The sequence below is a fragment of the Trichoderma virens genome (genome assembly GCF_000170995.1).
Source record: "Trichoderma virens Gv29-8 chromosome Unknown TRIVIscaffold_85, whole genome shotgun sequence".
NCBI classification, from domain to species: domain Eukaryota; kingdom Fungi; phylum Ascomycota; class Sordariomycetes; order Hypocreales; family Hypocreaceae; genus Trichoderma; species Trichoderma virens.
This window is the reverse complement of record NW_014013664.1, coordinates 1,190,923-1,206,129: the sequence shown is the minus strand read 5'-3', so window position 1 is coordinate 1,206,129 and position 15,207 is coordinate 1,190,923. Positions and strand designations below refer to the sequence as shown.

General features: G+C 51.0%; 8 protein-coding genes across 8 annotated transcripts; 5 read left to right on the top strand and 3 right to left on the bottom strand.

The window, feature by feature from the left end:
* Positions 1-85: 85 nt before the first annotated feature.
* On the top strand, positions 86-1,783 carry TRIVIDRAFT_204400 (uncharacterized protein; the record flags this gene model as incomplete). The annotated part of the gene is made up of 3 exons (XM_014097725.1): positions 86-91; positions 275-309; positions 403-1,783. 3 exons carry the CDS (start codon positions 86-88, stop codon positions 1,781-1,783), a joined length of 1,422 nt encoding a protein of 473 aa, XP_013953200.1.
* Positions 1,784-2,228: 445 nt separating this feature from the next.
* Positions 2,229-3,275, top strand: TRIVIDRAFT_44209 (uncharacterized protein; the record flags this gene model as incomplete). The annotated part of the gene is made up of 1 exon (XM_014097724.1): positions 2,229-3,275. The coding sequence occupies one exon, from the start codon at positions 2,229-2,231 to the stop codon at positions 3,273-3,275; it is 1,047 nt and encodes a 348-aa protein (XP_013953199.1).
* Positions 3,276-3,400: 125 nt separating this feature from the next.
* Positions 3,401-4,683, bottom strand: TRIVIDRAFT_43790 (uncharacterized protein; the record flags this gene model as incomplete). The annotated part of the gene is made up of 3 exons (XM_014097723.1): positions 3,401-3,859; positions 4,040-4,157; positions 4,223-4,683. 3 exons carry the CDS (start codon positions 4,681-4,683, stop codon positions 3,401-3,403), a joined length of 1,038 nt encoding a protein of 345 aa, XP_013953198.1.
* Positions 4,684-5,046: 363 nt separating this feature from the next.
* Positions 5,047-5,969, top strand: TRIVIDRAFT_43958 (uncharacterized protein; the record flags this gene model as incomplete). The annotated part of the gene is made up of 4 exons (XM_014097722.1): positions 5,047-5,232; positions 5,303-5,461; positions 5,514-5,884; positions 5,933-5,969. 4 exons carry the CDS (start codon positions 5,047-5,049, stop codon positions 5,967-5,969), a joined length of 753 nt encoding a protein of 250 aa, XP_013953197.1.
* Positions 5,970-7,129: 1,160 nt separating this feature from the next.
* On the top strand, positions 7,130-8,590 carry TRIVIDRAFT_76381 (uncharacterized protein; the record flags this gene model as incomplete). Its single annotated transcript, XM_014097721.1, has 4 exons — positions 7,130-7,409; positions 7,863-7,892; positions 8,003-8,262; positions 8,321-8,590. 4 exons carry the CDS (start codon positions 7,388-7,390, stop codon positions 8,426-8,428), a joined length of 420 nt encoding a protein of 139 aa, XP_013953196.1.
* Positions 8,591-8,934: 344 nt separating this feature from the next.
* TRIVIDRAFT_194055 (uncharacterized protein) lies at positions 8,935-10,274 on the top strand (the record flags this gene model as incomplete). Its single annotated transcript, XM_014097720.1, has 3 exons — positions 8,935-9,085; positions 9,136-10,079; positions 10,233-10,274. The coding sequence occupies 3 exons, from the start codon at positions 8,935-8,937 to the stop codon at positions 10,272-10,274; spliced, it is 1,137 nt and encodes a 378-aa protein (XP_013953195.1).
* Positions 10,275-10,593: 319 nt separating this feature from the next.
* On the bottom strand, positions 10,594-12,476 carry TRIVIDRAFT_194054 (uncharacterized protein; the record flags this gene model as incomplete). The annotated part of the gene is made up of 3 exons (XM_014097719.1): positions 10,594-10,942; positions 11,006-12,343; positions 12,397-12,476. 3 exons carry the CDS (start codon positions 12,474-12,476, stop codon positions 10,594-10,596), a joined length of 1,767 nt encoding a protein of 588 aa, XP_013953194.1.
* Positions 12,477-14,573: 2,097 nt separating this feature from the next.
* Positions 14,574-15,110, bottom strand: TRIVIDRAFT_121803 (uncharacterized protein; the record flags this gene model as incomplete). The annotated part of the gene is made up of 5 exons (XM_014097718.1): positions 14,574-14,679; positions 14,737-14,827; positions 14,882-14,911; positions 14,969-14,995; positions 15,050-15,110. Coding segments are annotated over 5 exons (315 nt in total), but the record flags the coding sequence as incomplete, so codon positions are not given.
* Positions 15,111-15,207: the final 97 nt, after the last annotated feature.

Genomic DNA, 15,207 nt, shown 5'->3' with positions numbered 1-15,207 from the left:
CGCATAACACAGCCCTAGGAGATCAACCTTGAAAAAGATATTATTAGACGAGGCTCCTCGACGCCAAGAGCAGAACCAAGCTATCATGCATGTATGTGGTCCGACTTACACGTAACGCTCCTCGCTTAGCTGGACATTTCCAGTCTGAAAGATGTCACTCCTACACTACTTTGCACAATTCCCCATCACAGAGGATCGGGGCTCTCGGGGTTGTGTCAACAGTCTATCCGCTAACCCTGGGGATTCACTCACTACGACTCGATGATGGTAAAAGAAGCCCCCTGGGATAAATGATGTGCGCGTTCCTTTGTAAGTCGCCTTTGAGGGCGTCTCCTCACAGCTTCCTTCTCCGTGGTATTGCGATCTTAAACCCGATACTGCTTCTGTGACCATGAGCAACAGCACAGATGCCTCGGAAACGCGAGTCAACGGCTGGAGGGTGTCCCCCGATGGCCGTGGAACCATGGACATACTTTGGACATGCATCGTCACCACATTTCTCTGCACATTCACCATTCTTTGCCTCAACTTGCCCTCGAGAAACGACAGCTCGGTGCGCATCCAAGGCCGCAAAATCCTGTGGATGGCCATTGCAATCGCCGGACCCGAGTTCCTGCTCACCGCAGCTGCAGGCCAGCTCGCCGCTGCTCGAGACTCCGTCAAGGCTTTTCACGCCCTCGGACACACCTCGTGGACGTACCGGCACGGCTTTTTTGCAAACATGGGCGGATTCGAGCTGCAGCCCCTGAACGGCACCCCGTTCCCTGTCAACTCGAAGCACATACTGTGGCTCATGTCGCGCGGCCACATCCGGTATCCGGAAATTTCCAATGAAGAGCTCCTAGATAAGTCCAAGAAGGATACAGTTTCCAAGCTCATCACCTGCTTCCAGGTCGGCTACCTCATCGTGCAATGTATTGCGCGCGGAGTCCAGAATCTCCCCGTTACGACAATCGAACTGTCGACCATGGCCATCGTCGTCTGCTCCATCATGACGAGCATCTGCTGGATCTCCAAGCCTCAAGACGTACGATATCCCGTGCGAATCAAGATGCCCGTGACCATGGACCAGGTCCTCCGCGAAGCTGGCCCTGTAGCTGCACGGCCATATCGCCAGACCCCCCTCGACTTTGTAGACGACCTGACCCCGAGTTGGGCTCTTAATATTCAGCCCTTCATTAAGCTGCCTGTTGGACCATATGAGCGCCCCCTACCCCGGATTGGCGACAGCAGATTACCATGGCTGGAAACACTCGAGAGTCTCTACTTATGTATCGCCACCATGATATATGCGTCGATCCATCTCACTGGCTGGAATTTCAAGTTCCCATCACAGGTCGAGCAAATTCTGTGGAGAGTATCAAGCCTAATCTTGGTAGGCACAACAGCCCTCTTCTGGGTCCTAGAAACAGGCGCAATTTGGCAGCGCTACGGAAGCGGACACAAGCTTTGGAAAAAGATGTTTGGGAGCGAGGACAAGTCGGGTGTCCTAGTAACAGTTACGGAAGATGCAGCTGAATTAGAGGCTGGGCAAGTTGAACCGCGCGCTGTCGAGCCGTCCATGCTGGAGTCGCAACAGCCCGTCGTGGAAAAGGAGGAGGAGCCCTGGGCACCGAAACAGCTTCCGCTGGTGTGGGAATTTTGGACCATCTTCCCTGTGGCCTTCATCTATGCCATGGCAAGGCTATATATCCTCGTCGAGCCCATCGTTGGCCTGAGATCGATGCAGGCGGGAGCGTTCCAAACGGTTGACTGGATGGCATTTTTGCCACACGTGGGGTAGAATGCGTGTACATGTATAAAGTATAATATAAATCAATATCAAGAGCTGGATGGCGTCTCATCTCGTCGACACGATCGAATCCAGCATTGGAGACTGCCCTCTTGCAGAGCCTAGTCGTGCTTTGCTCTCATCCACTTCACCCATGATATTGAGAGTTTCGTTGCGTATTCTAGGATAATTAGCATCCATCAGCAAAGAAACAACCCCCGCATTTACCGCCAAGGCACATATTCTTGCCCAGGAGACATTCAAAGCTCTTCGTATCCTCTCACCGACGGTAAAATCTCCCTTCAGAGCCTAGTCCAAGCCGCTGACCGGCACCGGAACGGGTCCACACTAACGTCAACTCAACCCTCTCTCGATACTGGCACTCACCTCAACATCCCTTTATAAATCCATCTCCATCCCGGCATTCTCGTATTTCACGTCATCTCCAATATCCACAATGACAAATACTCGCTCTCCTGTACCTGTAAGCTTCCTCGATGGCGGCCTCGGCACATCCCTGGAGCAAAACTACAGCATCGCTTTTGGCCCCGACACCCCCCTCTGGTCCTCCCATCTCCTCATCTCGGACCCGTCAACCCTGCTGCGCTGCCAAAAGGACTTTGGAGACGTCCCCGTCGACATGATCCTCACAGCAACTTACCAGGTCTCGCTGCACGGCTTCGCAGGCACCAAAACCGCCGAGTTTTCAGATGGCATCGCGCCGGAGCAGGTGCCTCGCTTCCTCGAGACAGCTGTGCACATCGCAGAACAGGCGAAACAGCCCAGCAGCGCCGTTGCACTAAGCATTGGCCCTTATGGTGCTTGCATGATCCCGAGCCAGGAGTATAGTGGCAAATACGATGCTGCCTACGATTCGGGAGACGCTCTGTTCGCCTGGCATCGTGAGAGGATGGAGGTCTTCGCCAGTATCAAGGATGTCAGACAGCGAGTCCGGTACATCGCCCTCGAGACCGTCCCTCGCCTCGACGAGGTCATCGCCATGCGCCGCGCCATGAGTGCCGTTCCAGGCCTCTCATCGGGTGTTCCGTTTTGGATCTCGTGTCTGTTCCCTAATGAAGACGAAAAAATCCCGGATGGAAGCTCTCCTGAGGCTGTCATCCGGGCAATGCTTGACCCATCCATCGCACCGGCCGTTCCGTGGGGCGTGGGCATCAACTGCACGAAAGTGTGGAAGCTCGAGTCCTTGCTGCGTCGGTATGAAGCTGGGGTTAGTCAATTGCTGCAGGAGGGCCTTGTTGAAAAGTGGCCTGCATTGGTGCTATACCCAGATGGAACAAATGGCGAAGTGTATAATACAACAACCAAGACGTGGGAACTACCTCAAGGGACTGAACAGAAAGACAGGATCCCGTGGGAGACGCAGCTCGCAGAAGTTATACGGGCTGCAGAAGCAAGAGGCAAATGGTCTCACATCATCGTAGGCGGGTGCTGCAGGGCTCGTCCAAGCGATATCCAAAAACTTCGCAGCTGTCTAACTACTTGATACTAACGCAATACCTAACAAACAAGCAAACAAACCAAAAGACTAAAAACTCACACACAAGAAAGAAACATGTTGCCTAATTTCCTCTAAGCCTTGCTGTTGAACGCACGCCCTTCGCCCCCCTATCAGAAGCCCAGGCTAGAGATATCAGCACTGAGAGGTTTCCCAGACATCATCTCTGCGACCACCTTTCCTGTTCCCAAGCTCAAGCTAATTCCCCACGGGCCATGTCCTGAAGCAATAAAGACGCCACCCGGGGCTTGCTCAGTCGACCTGAAATCTTCTCCAAGCTTGTCCTCTGGCAACCTTGCAATGTATGGCGTTCCCCTCTTTGTAATTGGTCTGAAGCACAGCCCTTCACGCACAATCTCCAGGTCTTCTCCGTTAGGTGTAGCAATGAGACGTCGTGCAATGTTCTTGAGCTTTTCAATAGACTCGTTAAAAGTCACTGCCTTGACGGTAGGTTTCGGCAAAGGAATAGAGGCATGGTTCACACCAGCCACGTAAATCACTCCATCCGTTCGAGAATACACCTCAGGCGAGAGTGCGTCCATTGTCGTGTAGACAGAGTGGCATGTCGTCACCTCGCTGGGGGCTTTGACAACGAGCGAGTGACCGCCCAAGCTCTCAATGGGAACGTCGACGTAGTAGCGGTTCTTGAACAGGTCGTGGAAGACGGCGGGGGTCCAGCAGCCCGCTGCCAGGAGCACTCGGGTTGCCGGAATCAACGTCTCCTCCGAAGACTCCGCATGACAGACGACGACGCCGGAAAGTTTCCCGGCTTCATCGGTTTCAATACGCGATGCGGAGGCAGGGTTGTGAATATGGACTCCGGCAGCCTTGACCTTTTCCAGGAGAAACTTGCAGAATCTCAGGGGATCCCTGGCCTGATGTGTCAGCATGTTTCGGAATGGTCATGTAAATTGTAAGATGCAATCAATACTCACACAATCGCCGTGCCACTTCCATCATCAATCACGCTCACCGAATCGCCATCCACCCTCCTCAGCCAACCAGGAACCTCGCCGTCTTGGTGCTCCCTCCGCGAGTCCACGACTCCGGCTCTGCTTGTGCCCTCCAGCAGCCAATCCTCCCCTCTCTTGCCATTCAGCAGAGGCCCGTTGGGCTCGTAGCTCACCGTCACGCTCTTTGCATATCCCCATCTCTCTCTGCCGTTTTCTTCCTCAGCCAGCTTCCTGTGCTCCTCGAAGCTGAGCTCAGCCAGGGGCATCAGCTCGGGACGGAACCAGTCCTTGGCCAGGAAGCCTCCAGCAAAGCCAGAGGCAGAAGCGAAGAGCTCATTTGCGGAGTCAACGAGATGGATGGAGTCTCCCGGCTGGTGTTGGAGGAGATAGTAGGCGGTTGATAGGCCAATAACACCGCTCCCGAGGATGACAGTGTTGGCCATGGCGTCTTTCCACTGTGTGTTGGCTTCGTTCAAGTCGTCAATCTTCGTCCCAACAGCGCTTCAGCTCTGTATAAATGAGACGCAAAGACGCTGGCCGCCTCTACCCCGGAACCGCCCAACTTATAACTCGAGTCAGTCCATCCTCCCTCCCGGCTCACCGTACCGGAGGCTACCTTACTTCTTCGATTAGTAGCCCCTCATCTGCCCCCCACATCCGGTTCCTTGCTATCGGCTGGGGAAAAAAAATATCCCTGTCGTGGCCGAAATCGTTGGCTCAAGGGGGCCGCCTCTTCTCTTCCTCGCCTTGGATTAAGTAAAAGAAACGCTCCTCTTGCTGCCGGACTCTGGCAATTGCCCGCCATCATGACGCCCAAGGTATTTATTGTGACTGGCGCCAGCAAGGGCCTTGGCGCAGCCATTGTCAAGCAACTTTTAGCGCAATCCCACAAAGTCGTTGTCACGGCCAGGTCAGAAGATCTGCTGCTGAAATTGAAGGAAGCACATCCCAGCCAGCTGGAATACCTAGCAGGCGATATCACAAGTTCAGGGGTGAGCTGCATTTTCCCATCTGGTGAATTCTTATAATTTGGTGTGAAATATCTGACAAGAGTGTGGCTAGATTGCCGAGAAGCTGGTGGACCTTGCTGTCCACTCATTTGGTAAACTCGATGGCGTGGTCATCAATCATGGAATTCTGGAGCCAGAGAAATTCGCAACGGCTTCGCTGGAAGACACTAAGCGCCTCTACGATATAAACTTCTTCAGCTACATTGCCGTGGTAAGACGGCAAAACGACGCCTTGTCAACAGACATGGGCTGACATCGCATAGGCCAAAGCTAGTCTGAATGAGGTCAAGAAGACTAAGGGGTGCATCCTCTGGGTCTCGTCAGGAGCCGCCCTCAAGCCTTACGTTGCATGGAGCACCTACGGCTCATCCAAAGCAGCCATCAACTCCATTTCGTCTCATCTGGCGGTTGAGGAGCCCGACATCACCAGCATAACCATCGGGCCAGGTCGGGTAGACACAGACATGCAAGCAACCCTACGGCTGAAGGGCAAAGACACCATGGACGAGAAACAGTACCAGAGCTTTGTCGATGCCTTTCAGCAAGGCGCACTACTCAAGCCTGAACAGCCAGGGACGGTGATTGCCAACTTTGTGGCCAACCCCTCACCTGAGCTGAGCGGACAATATGTTGTGTACGTTCCCCATCCCAAATTACAAGGTCAATCACTAACTGTATCTAGCTGGAACTCACCTGAGCTGGCGGCTTATCAAGGATGATTGGTTGTTTTCCTGCAACTTGGTTGTGTTAGCCTTGGGTCAAGACAAAATAGAACAACATAACAAATGTGAATGAAAAATTTGCAGTCAGTCGAAAGATGAAAAGCTCTTAATGATCTCCACATGAAGATTCAGTATTAGCATGGAATATAAGTTTTTTCATCACGCAAATGTAAAAATGATGTAGACCAAAGAAATAAAAGCAAGCTACTGCCACCTACCTCATGATTCAGCGCCGGCATTTTTGCCATGATGTCAATCTCCATCGAGAGCTTTAATACCACCAGTCAGTCTCTGATGTGCATTGCTCACACAGCATAGCTTGAGAAACCAAAGTCGAGCACGTTATGGTTCAGGAGAGTGTGTCCGCAGTATGTATCTCGGAATTTGATAATACTTTACTTGGTACATCACGATGTGCCGAAGCTTGTCGAGAGGAGCGGGTCGGTTCTTACATTTCAAGCCTGAAAATTTTTGCACTGCCTGAGAGAAGCATTGTTAGCCACGAAGCCCAACAAACGAATCGCCCATGATAGAAAAACAAGGTGAAGCACCAGTTGTGAATCAGTAAGTGTCTATTTGGCTTAAGACTGTGTCTGTCAGCAGGAGAGGCTTGTCGGACCTCCTCAGACTGGGGCGACAACATATCTCATCATAAAACCAATTGGGGCCGTCGCGGGTGATCCGGAGGTTCCTTACCTGTACTGGCAAGCAGCAGTGCAGTCACACATGATGCTGATGAGGAGAAACGAGCTCCAAGCTCGATTTGAGCTGATACAGAGCTGCGTCTGCTCTCTTTGCAGTATGATGAAGAGGTGGAAGAAGGAAGAAGTTTCTTAACCGAAGCTCGAGCTAAATAAACTTTTTTTTTTTTTTTTTCTCCAAAGCTGGTTCGCGCTAAAAAGATCCACTTGTACTCCATACTTGGCGAAATGCTGCGGCACGTGAACAAAGCCCCTCTGTAGGCCAGTCAGCGACTGAGTCTCAGTGGGCTGCACTGCTATTTGAAATGGGCACGCGCGAGCAGCACCAGAATTGCTGCGCGCGTCCTTGTACCGGGTACTTTGGCCTTGTACTCCGTGCTCCAGCAGTGCTCGAGTATAACAGCAGCGGCTGCCCCACTAACAAACCGTCTGGCTGGGAGATATTCAAGTCCATCATTCATCACTCCCTGAGCCGCCTCAGACGCCCTGCGCCGCATACGAGTATTGCCCTCAACAGCCTCACAAATCCAGTCTGATTGTGTGCGATCCCCTGTGCCGTCTTATTCTTGTTCAACTATATATTGCGTCTTCGTCGCCTTTGTCCACAGCTTCCGCGCCTACCTCTGTTTGCGCAACTTGTGCACCCTCCGCCGCTCTGAGTCTCAGGCAGTATCGCGTCTAAGCCACAGCCTCGTTTACGTCGCCTCTTCCAACATGTCGGATCATGAGTTTGGAGGTATGTTGCGCCTTCTATTGAGCGCGTTTGTCCCTTTGATCTCGTATTTTTATATCCGTTCTTCCAAAGAAACATGGCCGTGCGTCACTGCTCCCGTCGCCGCCGCCGTGGTGAGGGACCAATAAGACCGAGCTTTCGGTTTCATTGTTTGTATCCGTGAAGTCATGGGATTCTCATACAAACTTGTGCATCGCCATTGCGGATGTTCTTTGGCGTATTTATGACTGCACCTCATGCCATCCCCTTCATGCGATCTTGATTTCTCTTCAACCCTTACTTTACTCCGCATCCTTTCATATCCGCCTCGAGAGTCTGCGTTCACATCACCAAGCCCAATAATGTGGGACCATCATCATGAGAATGACGGGACCGGCTTGGGTCCAGGCAACAGTATCATGCTGCACTATCAAACCCATGCCACAGACATTGCATTGCTAACTTGTTCTCTTACAGGAAGCAACGACGACTTATCGCTGCCCAAAGGTATGTTTGCTCTCCGCCTCACGGTGCAACATGACATTTCAGTTCCACCCCTGGCAGCAATGTGACACACAGCCATCTCATCACAGACCCTGAAGCTAACAACGTACTAGCCACTGTCCAGAAGATTGTCAGCGAAATATTGCCTCCGCAAACGGGTGTCTCCTTCGCAAAGGAGGCCCGTGACCTGCTCATAGAATGCTGTGTTGAGTTCATCACCCTCATCTCTTCCGAGGCCAATGAGATCTCAGAGAAGGAGGCCAAGAAGACGATTGCGTGTGATCACATTACAAAGGCACTAGAACGGCTTGGGTTTTCTGATTACGTGCCTGCTGTTCTAGAAGCCGCAGCCGAACACAAAGAAGTTCAAAAGGTTCGCGCATGTCTCCCGCCGCCGCATCCTTGGTCTGCAGCGCTAACATCATCAACAGGGGCGAGAGAAGAAAGCAGACAAATTTGCCAATAGTGGCATGTCTATGGAAGAGCTCGCTAGATTGCAGGAAGAGCAGTTTGCCGCGGCCAGGCAGCGCCACACATGATGGGATTTTGCTATGGTGATATCTTGAGAGAAGGCGTCAAGGTGGGCATTGCTAGGCGTTTTTTGTTATAAACGGTGATGAGGGTCGGTAGACAGGTCAGGACTCTGATTTGGGCCTTCGTTTCCAGGAGTTGGGTTCGTCAATACTATTCTTTTTCTGCTCATCCCTGGATGCATACTTGTGAATCCATCGAATGCGCTCTTTCGCCCGAGGTTTGAGAACTGGTGATGCCTCGACCTTATTCCTCCATCTTATCGATAACGCATCAGGGGTGTTCCAATGATGTAACGTCAGGCCGCCTCTCACATGTTGCGACCCCACCATGGTTCGCGCCCATCTGCCTATCTCCAAATTCTTTGAAGCTGCTGCCTCTGCCCATCACCGCATCTCCAGCCGCAGATCAACTCGCCGAAAAAATCAATAAAAAATTCGCCAAGATAGGTCGAAAACACCGCAATCGCAACAAGCCTTCAGGTCCTCGCGTCCCCCGCTGGCTTGCTCGCAAAATGGGACAGGAAGAATCGACTCTGGCCGCCTCTGGCCCTCCAGCCACACTCGAAGAAAGAAGCCTGGAAGCCGTCGCCGACTATATCAAGAGCGGCAATGCTCGGCGCATTGTGGTCTTGACAGGCGCGGGTATCTCGACTGCCGCTGGCAGTAAGTTGGCTCATGGACCGGCCATATCGATGCAGCTAACAATCGCATAGTTCCCGACTTTCGATCGCCAAAGACGGGCCTGTATAGCAACTTGGCGCGCCTCAACCTTCCCTATGCCGAGGCTGTCTTCGACATTTCCTACTTTCGCAACCATCCCGAGCCCTTCTATGTGCTTGCGCAGGAGCTATATCCCGGAAAATTCCATCCGACTGTCTCTCATGCCTTCATTGCGCTTCTTGCTGAAAAGGGCCTTCTTCAAATGCTCTTTACGCAAAACATTGACTGTCTCGAACGAGCGGCCGGCGTTCCTGCACACAAGATAGTCGAAGCCCACGGCAGTTTTGCGACACAGCGTTGCATTGAGTGCAAAGTCGAGTTCCCTGATGCCGATATGAAGGCACATGTTGTCCGAGGTGATGTCCCTCATTGCAATGAATGCAAGGGACTGGTAAAGCCAGACATAACATTTTTCGGCGAAGCCCTTCCAAGAGACTTTTCAGAGAAGTCGCACAACACCGTCATGGCGGATCTTGTTCTCATTATTGGAACAAGCCTAACGGTGTATCCATTCGCAAGCCTTCCCGAGATGGCGAGAAAAGAGGTGCCGCGCGTGCTCTTCAACATGGAGAAAGTCGGTTCATTAGGATCGCGAGTTGATGATGTACTTGAATTGGGAGCGTGCGACGACGGTATTCGAAAACTAGCCAACTTGCTAGGCTGGACAGACGAACTGGATGATATATGGAGAAACATTGTTGGGAATGAGGAGGCCGATAGACAACTGCGCAGCCAGACTGATCGTGATGAAGAGCTTGAAGATGAGTTGCAGAAGTTGACTGGAGAAATTGAGACTGTCCTCAAGCTTGAAGAGGAAGAGGAAGAAAAGAAGCAAAAGGATGAAGAAAAGAACCAGGAAGTAGACGGGGATGTTTCACATGATGCCCAGACACCCAAGGATGACGCAGACGTTAAAGAGGCTGCTAAGACAGAGAATGTCAGCCCAGAAAAAGAAGAGATTGAAGAGAAATCTACAGAAGCGGAGTCTAAACCGGTGGAAACCCCCGGTTCCAGCACAGCGCCACCAGAAGAGAATACGGAGCAAAAAGTACACGAGGTTACAACGACAGATGGCAAAGAAGTTAAAGAGCCAACAAAGGAGGAGGGTGGAGAAAAGCCTCAGCAGAATTGAACCCAAGAATCTATGTTATGACACGATAGATTCCATGAATAGTTTCCGTATATTTCCTTTTAGATACAGAACCACGACGAGTGCCTACTTATATAGCATGGCGGCTGGATTTCATACTTATCTCTTCCTTTGCTTCTTATATTTCGTACAAAAGTTGAAGATGAATAGTTTCTTCTTTAAACATGTCGCGGAAGCATTACTTTAGCCTCTCATCTGCCATTGAAATATAATCAAGTGCGAATAATATCGCCGAATTGGCTACAAATATACCTATGTAGTCTCTGCATACCCCTATATACTCTCAGCCACAGCACACCTCTCACAATCCACTGTCAATCTGATCAGGAATATTCGTATTCGTCCAATTTCCCCACTGTCTACACGTCTCCGCCACGACATTCGGAATCCTCAAATTCCTCACACCCTCCGGATTCGTAAGGAAATGCGTAAACAGCCCAGCCGAAGCATGCCACGCAATGTGGCAGTGGAACGGCCACACACCCGGATTGCTCGCCGCGTCAAACTGGAACACGACATGTCCGCCTTGACGAACCATGAAGACGTCGCGGCGCTGTGGGTTGGATGGCCGAATAATTGTCTTGCGGTCCCATTGGCCGGGACCTTCGTGCAGGAGGTACATGTTGAAGCCGTGGAGATGCATGGGATGTCTTTACGGATTCCGGTGTCAGTTACATGAACATTTGGTAGAAAGGGGAAGGGTGATGGCTTACGAAGCGGGGGCGTTGTTGAAGAAATTCACTCTGACGCTCTTTGCCTTGCCCAGGTTTCTCACAGCCCACTCGGGTTCAAAAGTGAGGTTTCCCAGATTGCTCAACAACAACGTCGGGCTATTGTAATTGCCTCTGAAGGAAACACCATCCAGTCCCCATAAGCTATGGCCCGTCGCGTTTTGGAAAAATGTCAGCTCCATGTCGACTTCTAGATCTGGCTTGGGAAGGGGGAGCTTCATGACAGGCTCCGTCATTGAGAAGTCATCATTCACGCAAGTACGAGGGTCGGGGACATCCCAAGGTGTAGATTTTGGGGTTGTTCCGGTATCTGCATTGTCGTAGTAAATGGCTGCCAGGGCATATGGTTGATTGGCACCAGAGCATGCGCTGATATTGCTGCGCATCCAGTAGGCATCCAGGTCACCATTTGCTTTGACAAGGACATCACTGCGCTGACCAATACCAAGAGTGACGACTTTAGTCTCATAGGGCTTGACATCAACAAAGTCGTTGGCAATGACAGTCATGTTATGGCCGTCAATAGAGAAACGCTGAAGAGCTGCCGATCCAGTATTCATGAGTCGAAGGAGGTGAGTCTTGCCGCGCTTGAACCTAAACTTGGAAATACCAGCGTTGTCGGTGCATGGTGTGCCATCCGTGACCTGAGAGCAATTAAACACTCCTTTGCCGTTGATCAAATTGTTGTCTGACTTGAATCTCGTCAATGCCTGCACGGTGCTCATAGTCTTCTCCACCAGATCAAAATACTGCTCATGGTACCAGTCAGACAGCATTACAGGGCCGAGATCAATGTCGTACTCTTGCGATTTCGGTCCATGGATCACTATGGGGCCTAAGAGGCCACCCGAGTACTGCGAGGAGTAATGAGAGTGGTACCAAGTACTCCCATAGAGAGAGGCCGCGAACTGGTACGTGAAGCTCTTCCCCGGAGGCACGGGGCACTGCGTCACAGAAGGCACTCCATCTTCCCAAGGAGTCCCCTTCTGAAGGAATCCGTGCCAGTGAAGCGCAGTACCCTCCTCCGGGCCGGTGATGTTGTTGTTCAGAGTTACTTGGATGGTGTCGCCCCAATTCGCCTCGATCAATGGGCCGGGAAATGCTCCATTGATCAAAAGGACGTTGCGCTGATATCCATCTGGAGCAATTACTTCACGGCTAACAGTGAAGTCATAGTGTCGTATAACACCTGTATAAGGACTCGTGTCATAGTAATTGGTGTGCTGGTCAAGGTTGCTCCATGGATACCCATTGGGGAGTGGGTTATTCGTGAGACAGGCAGGGAGGATTGGGGCAGTCAAGGCTCCCAAGACAGATAGTCTGGGGACAGTTAGGACCGGATTCTTAAAAGCAAGCAAGTAAGTTAAACATACCCGTTGGTTTGTTTTTGGGAGAGTCTGCTCGTGGCCAAAGACACTCCCCTCTTTCCCAGGCGGCTATGAGAAACCCCCATGATGACTGAATTAGCACCCAGAGAGAGTCAAACTGAAGGGTAGTCTCGCATTAGGCAAGACCATATCCACACAAGTAAGTGTCCCTCTCCCTCTTTATATATACATGTAGGTGCATGTGGCTATGTTTACATCTTCAGCGGGGACTTCGGCGACCGACTGCTCGGACTTTGTCTCGCAGAAGGATTCGGTTGTCAAAACCCCGCCGTATCGAACCAACACGATGAAAGGATGTAAGACAGCTCCAAAGCACCAGCCATCAGAAACGCCCTTTGCCCTGCATGAAACGAATCCATCTGAAGGGCATTGTTGCCTACTAAGAGCCTAGCGTGGACAACACCACAGTCACAATCCCCCTTTAGTCGCCCTTGGCGAAAAAAAAGAAAAGGAAAGAAAGAATTGCGATTGGCAGGGCTATTCAAGTCAGCCGTCTCGGAGGATTTTCAGCACGGCACGGGGATTTCGGCTTCTCGTATACCGGAAAAGGAGGGTTGGTGTTCAATTCATCAACAACAGTTACACAACTTTAGTCCCCGATACTAGATAGGTGTAGCTAAACATAGGAGAGATTTCGAGTTGTGCGCTTAAAGTTGTGGACGGGTGATGTGATGCCCGTTGCAGCGAATCGAGTAAATGTGTGTGCCATGGAATAGCTGCAATCGGAGATGACATCTCCAACAACCAGAAAGGTGCCCTATAGAATACCTTTTGTAACGCATTATACAATGTCTCAAACCGTCTCTTGGCAATCCCTTCGCCGTATCGAACATTTAGACTATCGATTCTCTATTCATAGTCAGCTGACTGGTGAAGTAGCGATGGGTCTATCGCTGAGTTACACCTAACACGAGGCAGACGAAGGAATAACGACGAGGAGCTAGACGACCATCTAGCTTTGTTCAGCTTCAACAAGACAGTGTTGCCATGCTGGCGTAATAGCGGATACAAAGCCACCAAGAGTTCCTCGGTCTGGGGTTGATAATAGGAATAACATCCATGAGTGACCAGGTCGAGAACCTCAGCAACGTTACAGTCACCGTCGCAATCTCATAAAGTAATATCAAATAGAAGACACGAGAAATTTTCCGCCACTATTTGTATGACCACAATGACGCCAATTTCATGCGAGTAACCACGCCTGTTGGGTTCAAGCAAGGATTCCTAAAATGAGCAGTTACACAAGACTGATGTTTCTTCCGAGAGTATGAACGAGGCTGAAAGCAGCATCCGAAAACTTCCATATCATCGCTCCAGTTGATCGGCACAATACGGCAGCTGAATGAACTCATCGGACATCATAATCTCCACCTGAGTCACAAATCTTTGGTCAAGCATTCACTCCACCTTGGGTACTGGAGTCAAAATGGCAGGATGCGAACATAGCTCCGCTCATGCAGAGAGCCGCGGCTGCAGCTCAGGAGGCCTGCAGCTGAGGGGTAGGACCACTCTCTGTTGAAGAAGTAGCCTATTTGATAATTGCGATACAGCACCTCAGCCGGCGAATCCTTTGTGTTGTCGTCGTACGGACTCGGCTGAAAGTACGGGGTATTTTCCGAGTACAGGTAGCATTAATATTCGCCACGAAATACCTCTATGAGTGCGTCATAGGAGAACAAGAGCCGCAAGACTTCCACAGAATAACTGACAGGTTGAACAAGATATCACAAAGTGAGGTTTGCCAAATCAATAACGATTAGCAGCTGAAGCTATTCAAGAACACCAGTCCCTAGCTCAAGTTATGCTATAACGCAGAGAGATGGTAAGATACAGAGCAAAAGCCAGGATCTCGGGCAAGGACCAAATAGGACTGCTTATTCGGAGACCAGGTATTTCGTGCTTTGCATACTAATAGCTAGCAACACGGTAATGGTCATTCCATCTTCGTGCACGGAGTTCAGTCCCAGACACCCATCACAAACATAGATAATTTTACATGATATGAACCGCATCGGAATTCGATCGTAAATGTCGTTTGGTTTATTCTTATTTTACAGGGCAGTCATTCGGGCCACCAGGATACGCACTGCGGCCAGCAATTGGTCACTCGGCGTCGTTCGTCCATTCGTCGTTGTGCATCTTTATTCGTCCTTTCTCCAAGCCGAATTCGCTCGTAGCACTATCGGTCGTCGCTGCGCTCGCATATACAGCTCTTGTAGCTTGGGATCCGCATCAGATCGGATGACGCTGCCAACTCCCATGAAGAACCTGTGACGCATCTGTCAGTATCCCATCTAGGTAAAGATGACATAGGCGTAGACAAACCCAAAGGTTGCGCCAGATGCACCCATGTACTGGCCCAGAGTCCTCATAATGCCCTGCGATCCAGCGCCATAACGGAAGATGTTAACAGTGCCTATCAAGGTGTCAGCTCCATATGGCACAGCAGAAGCTCCGTCCAATGTCCTACCAAAGATGAATCCCATAATCACTCCGACAGCTAGAAAGTCGTCAGTTTAAAGCCAATCCGAAACACAGCTACTCTCAAGGTCCTTACATCCGCCCATCATTGCGCCCATCTTCACTATGGTTTAATGTTAGCGAAATTGCAGCCCCTCATAATGATACGATGCCGTACGTTTGTCAAACGTGGACGGGGCCTGCTGGCCACCATGCTGAATCGGCGCGACAGGAGGCATCGTGAATAGCCGGGATCACCGCAATGTGCAGAAGCTTTGGAGTTGGATTTGCCGTTTCTCTTCCCAAGGTCTAAGTGCCTGGACTCTGCCGGGTATT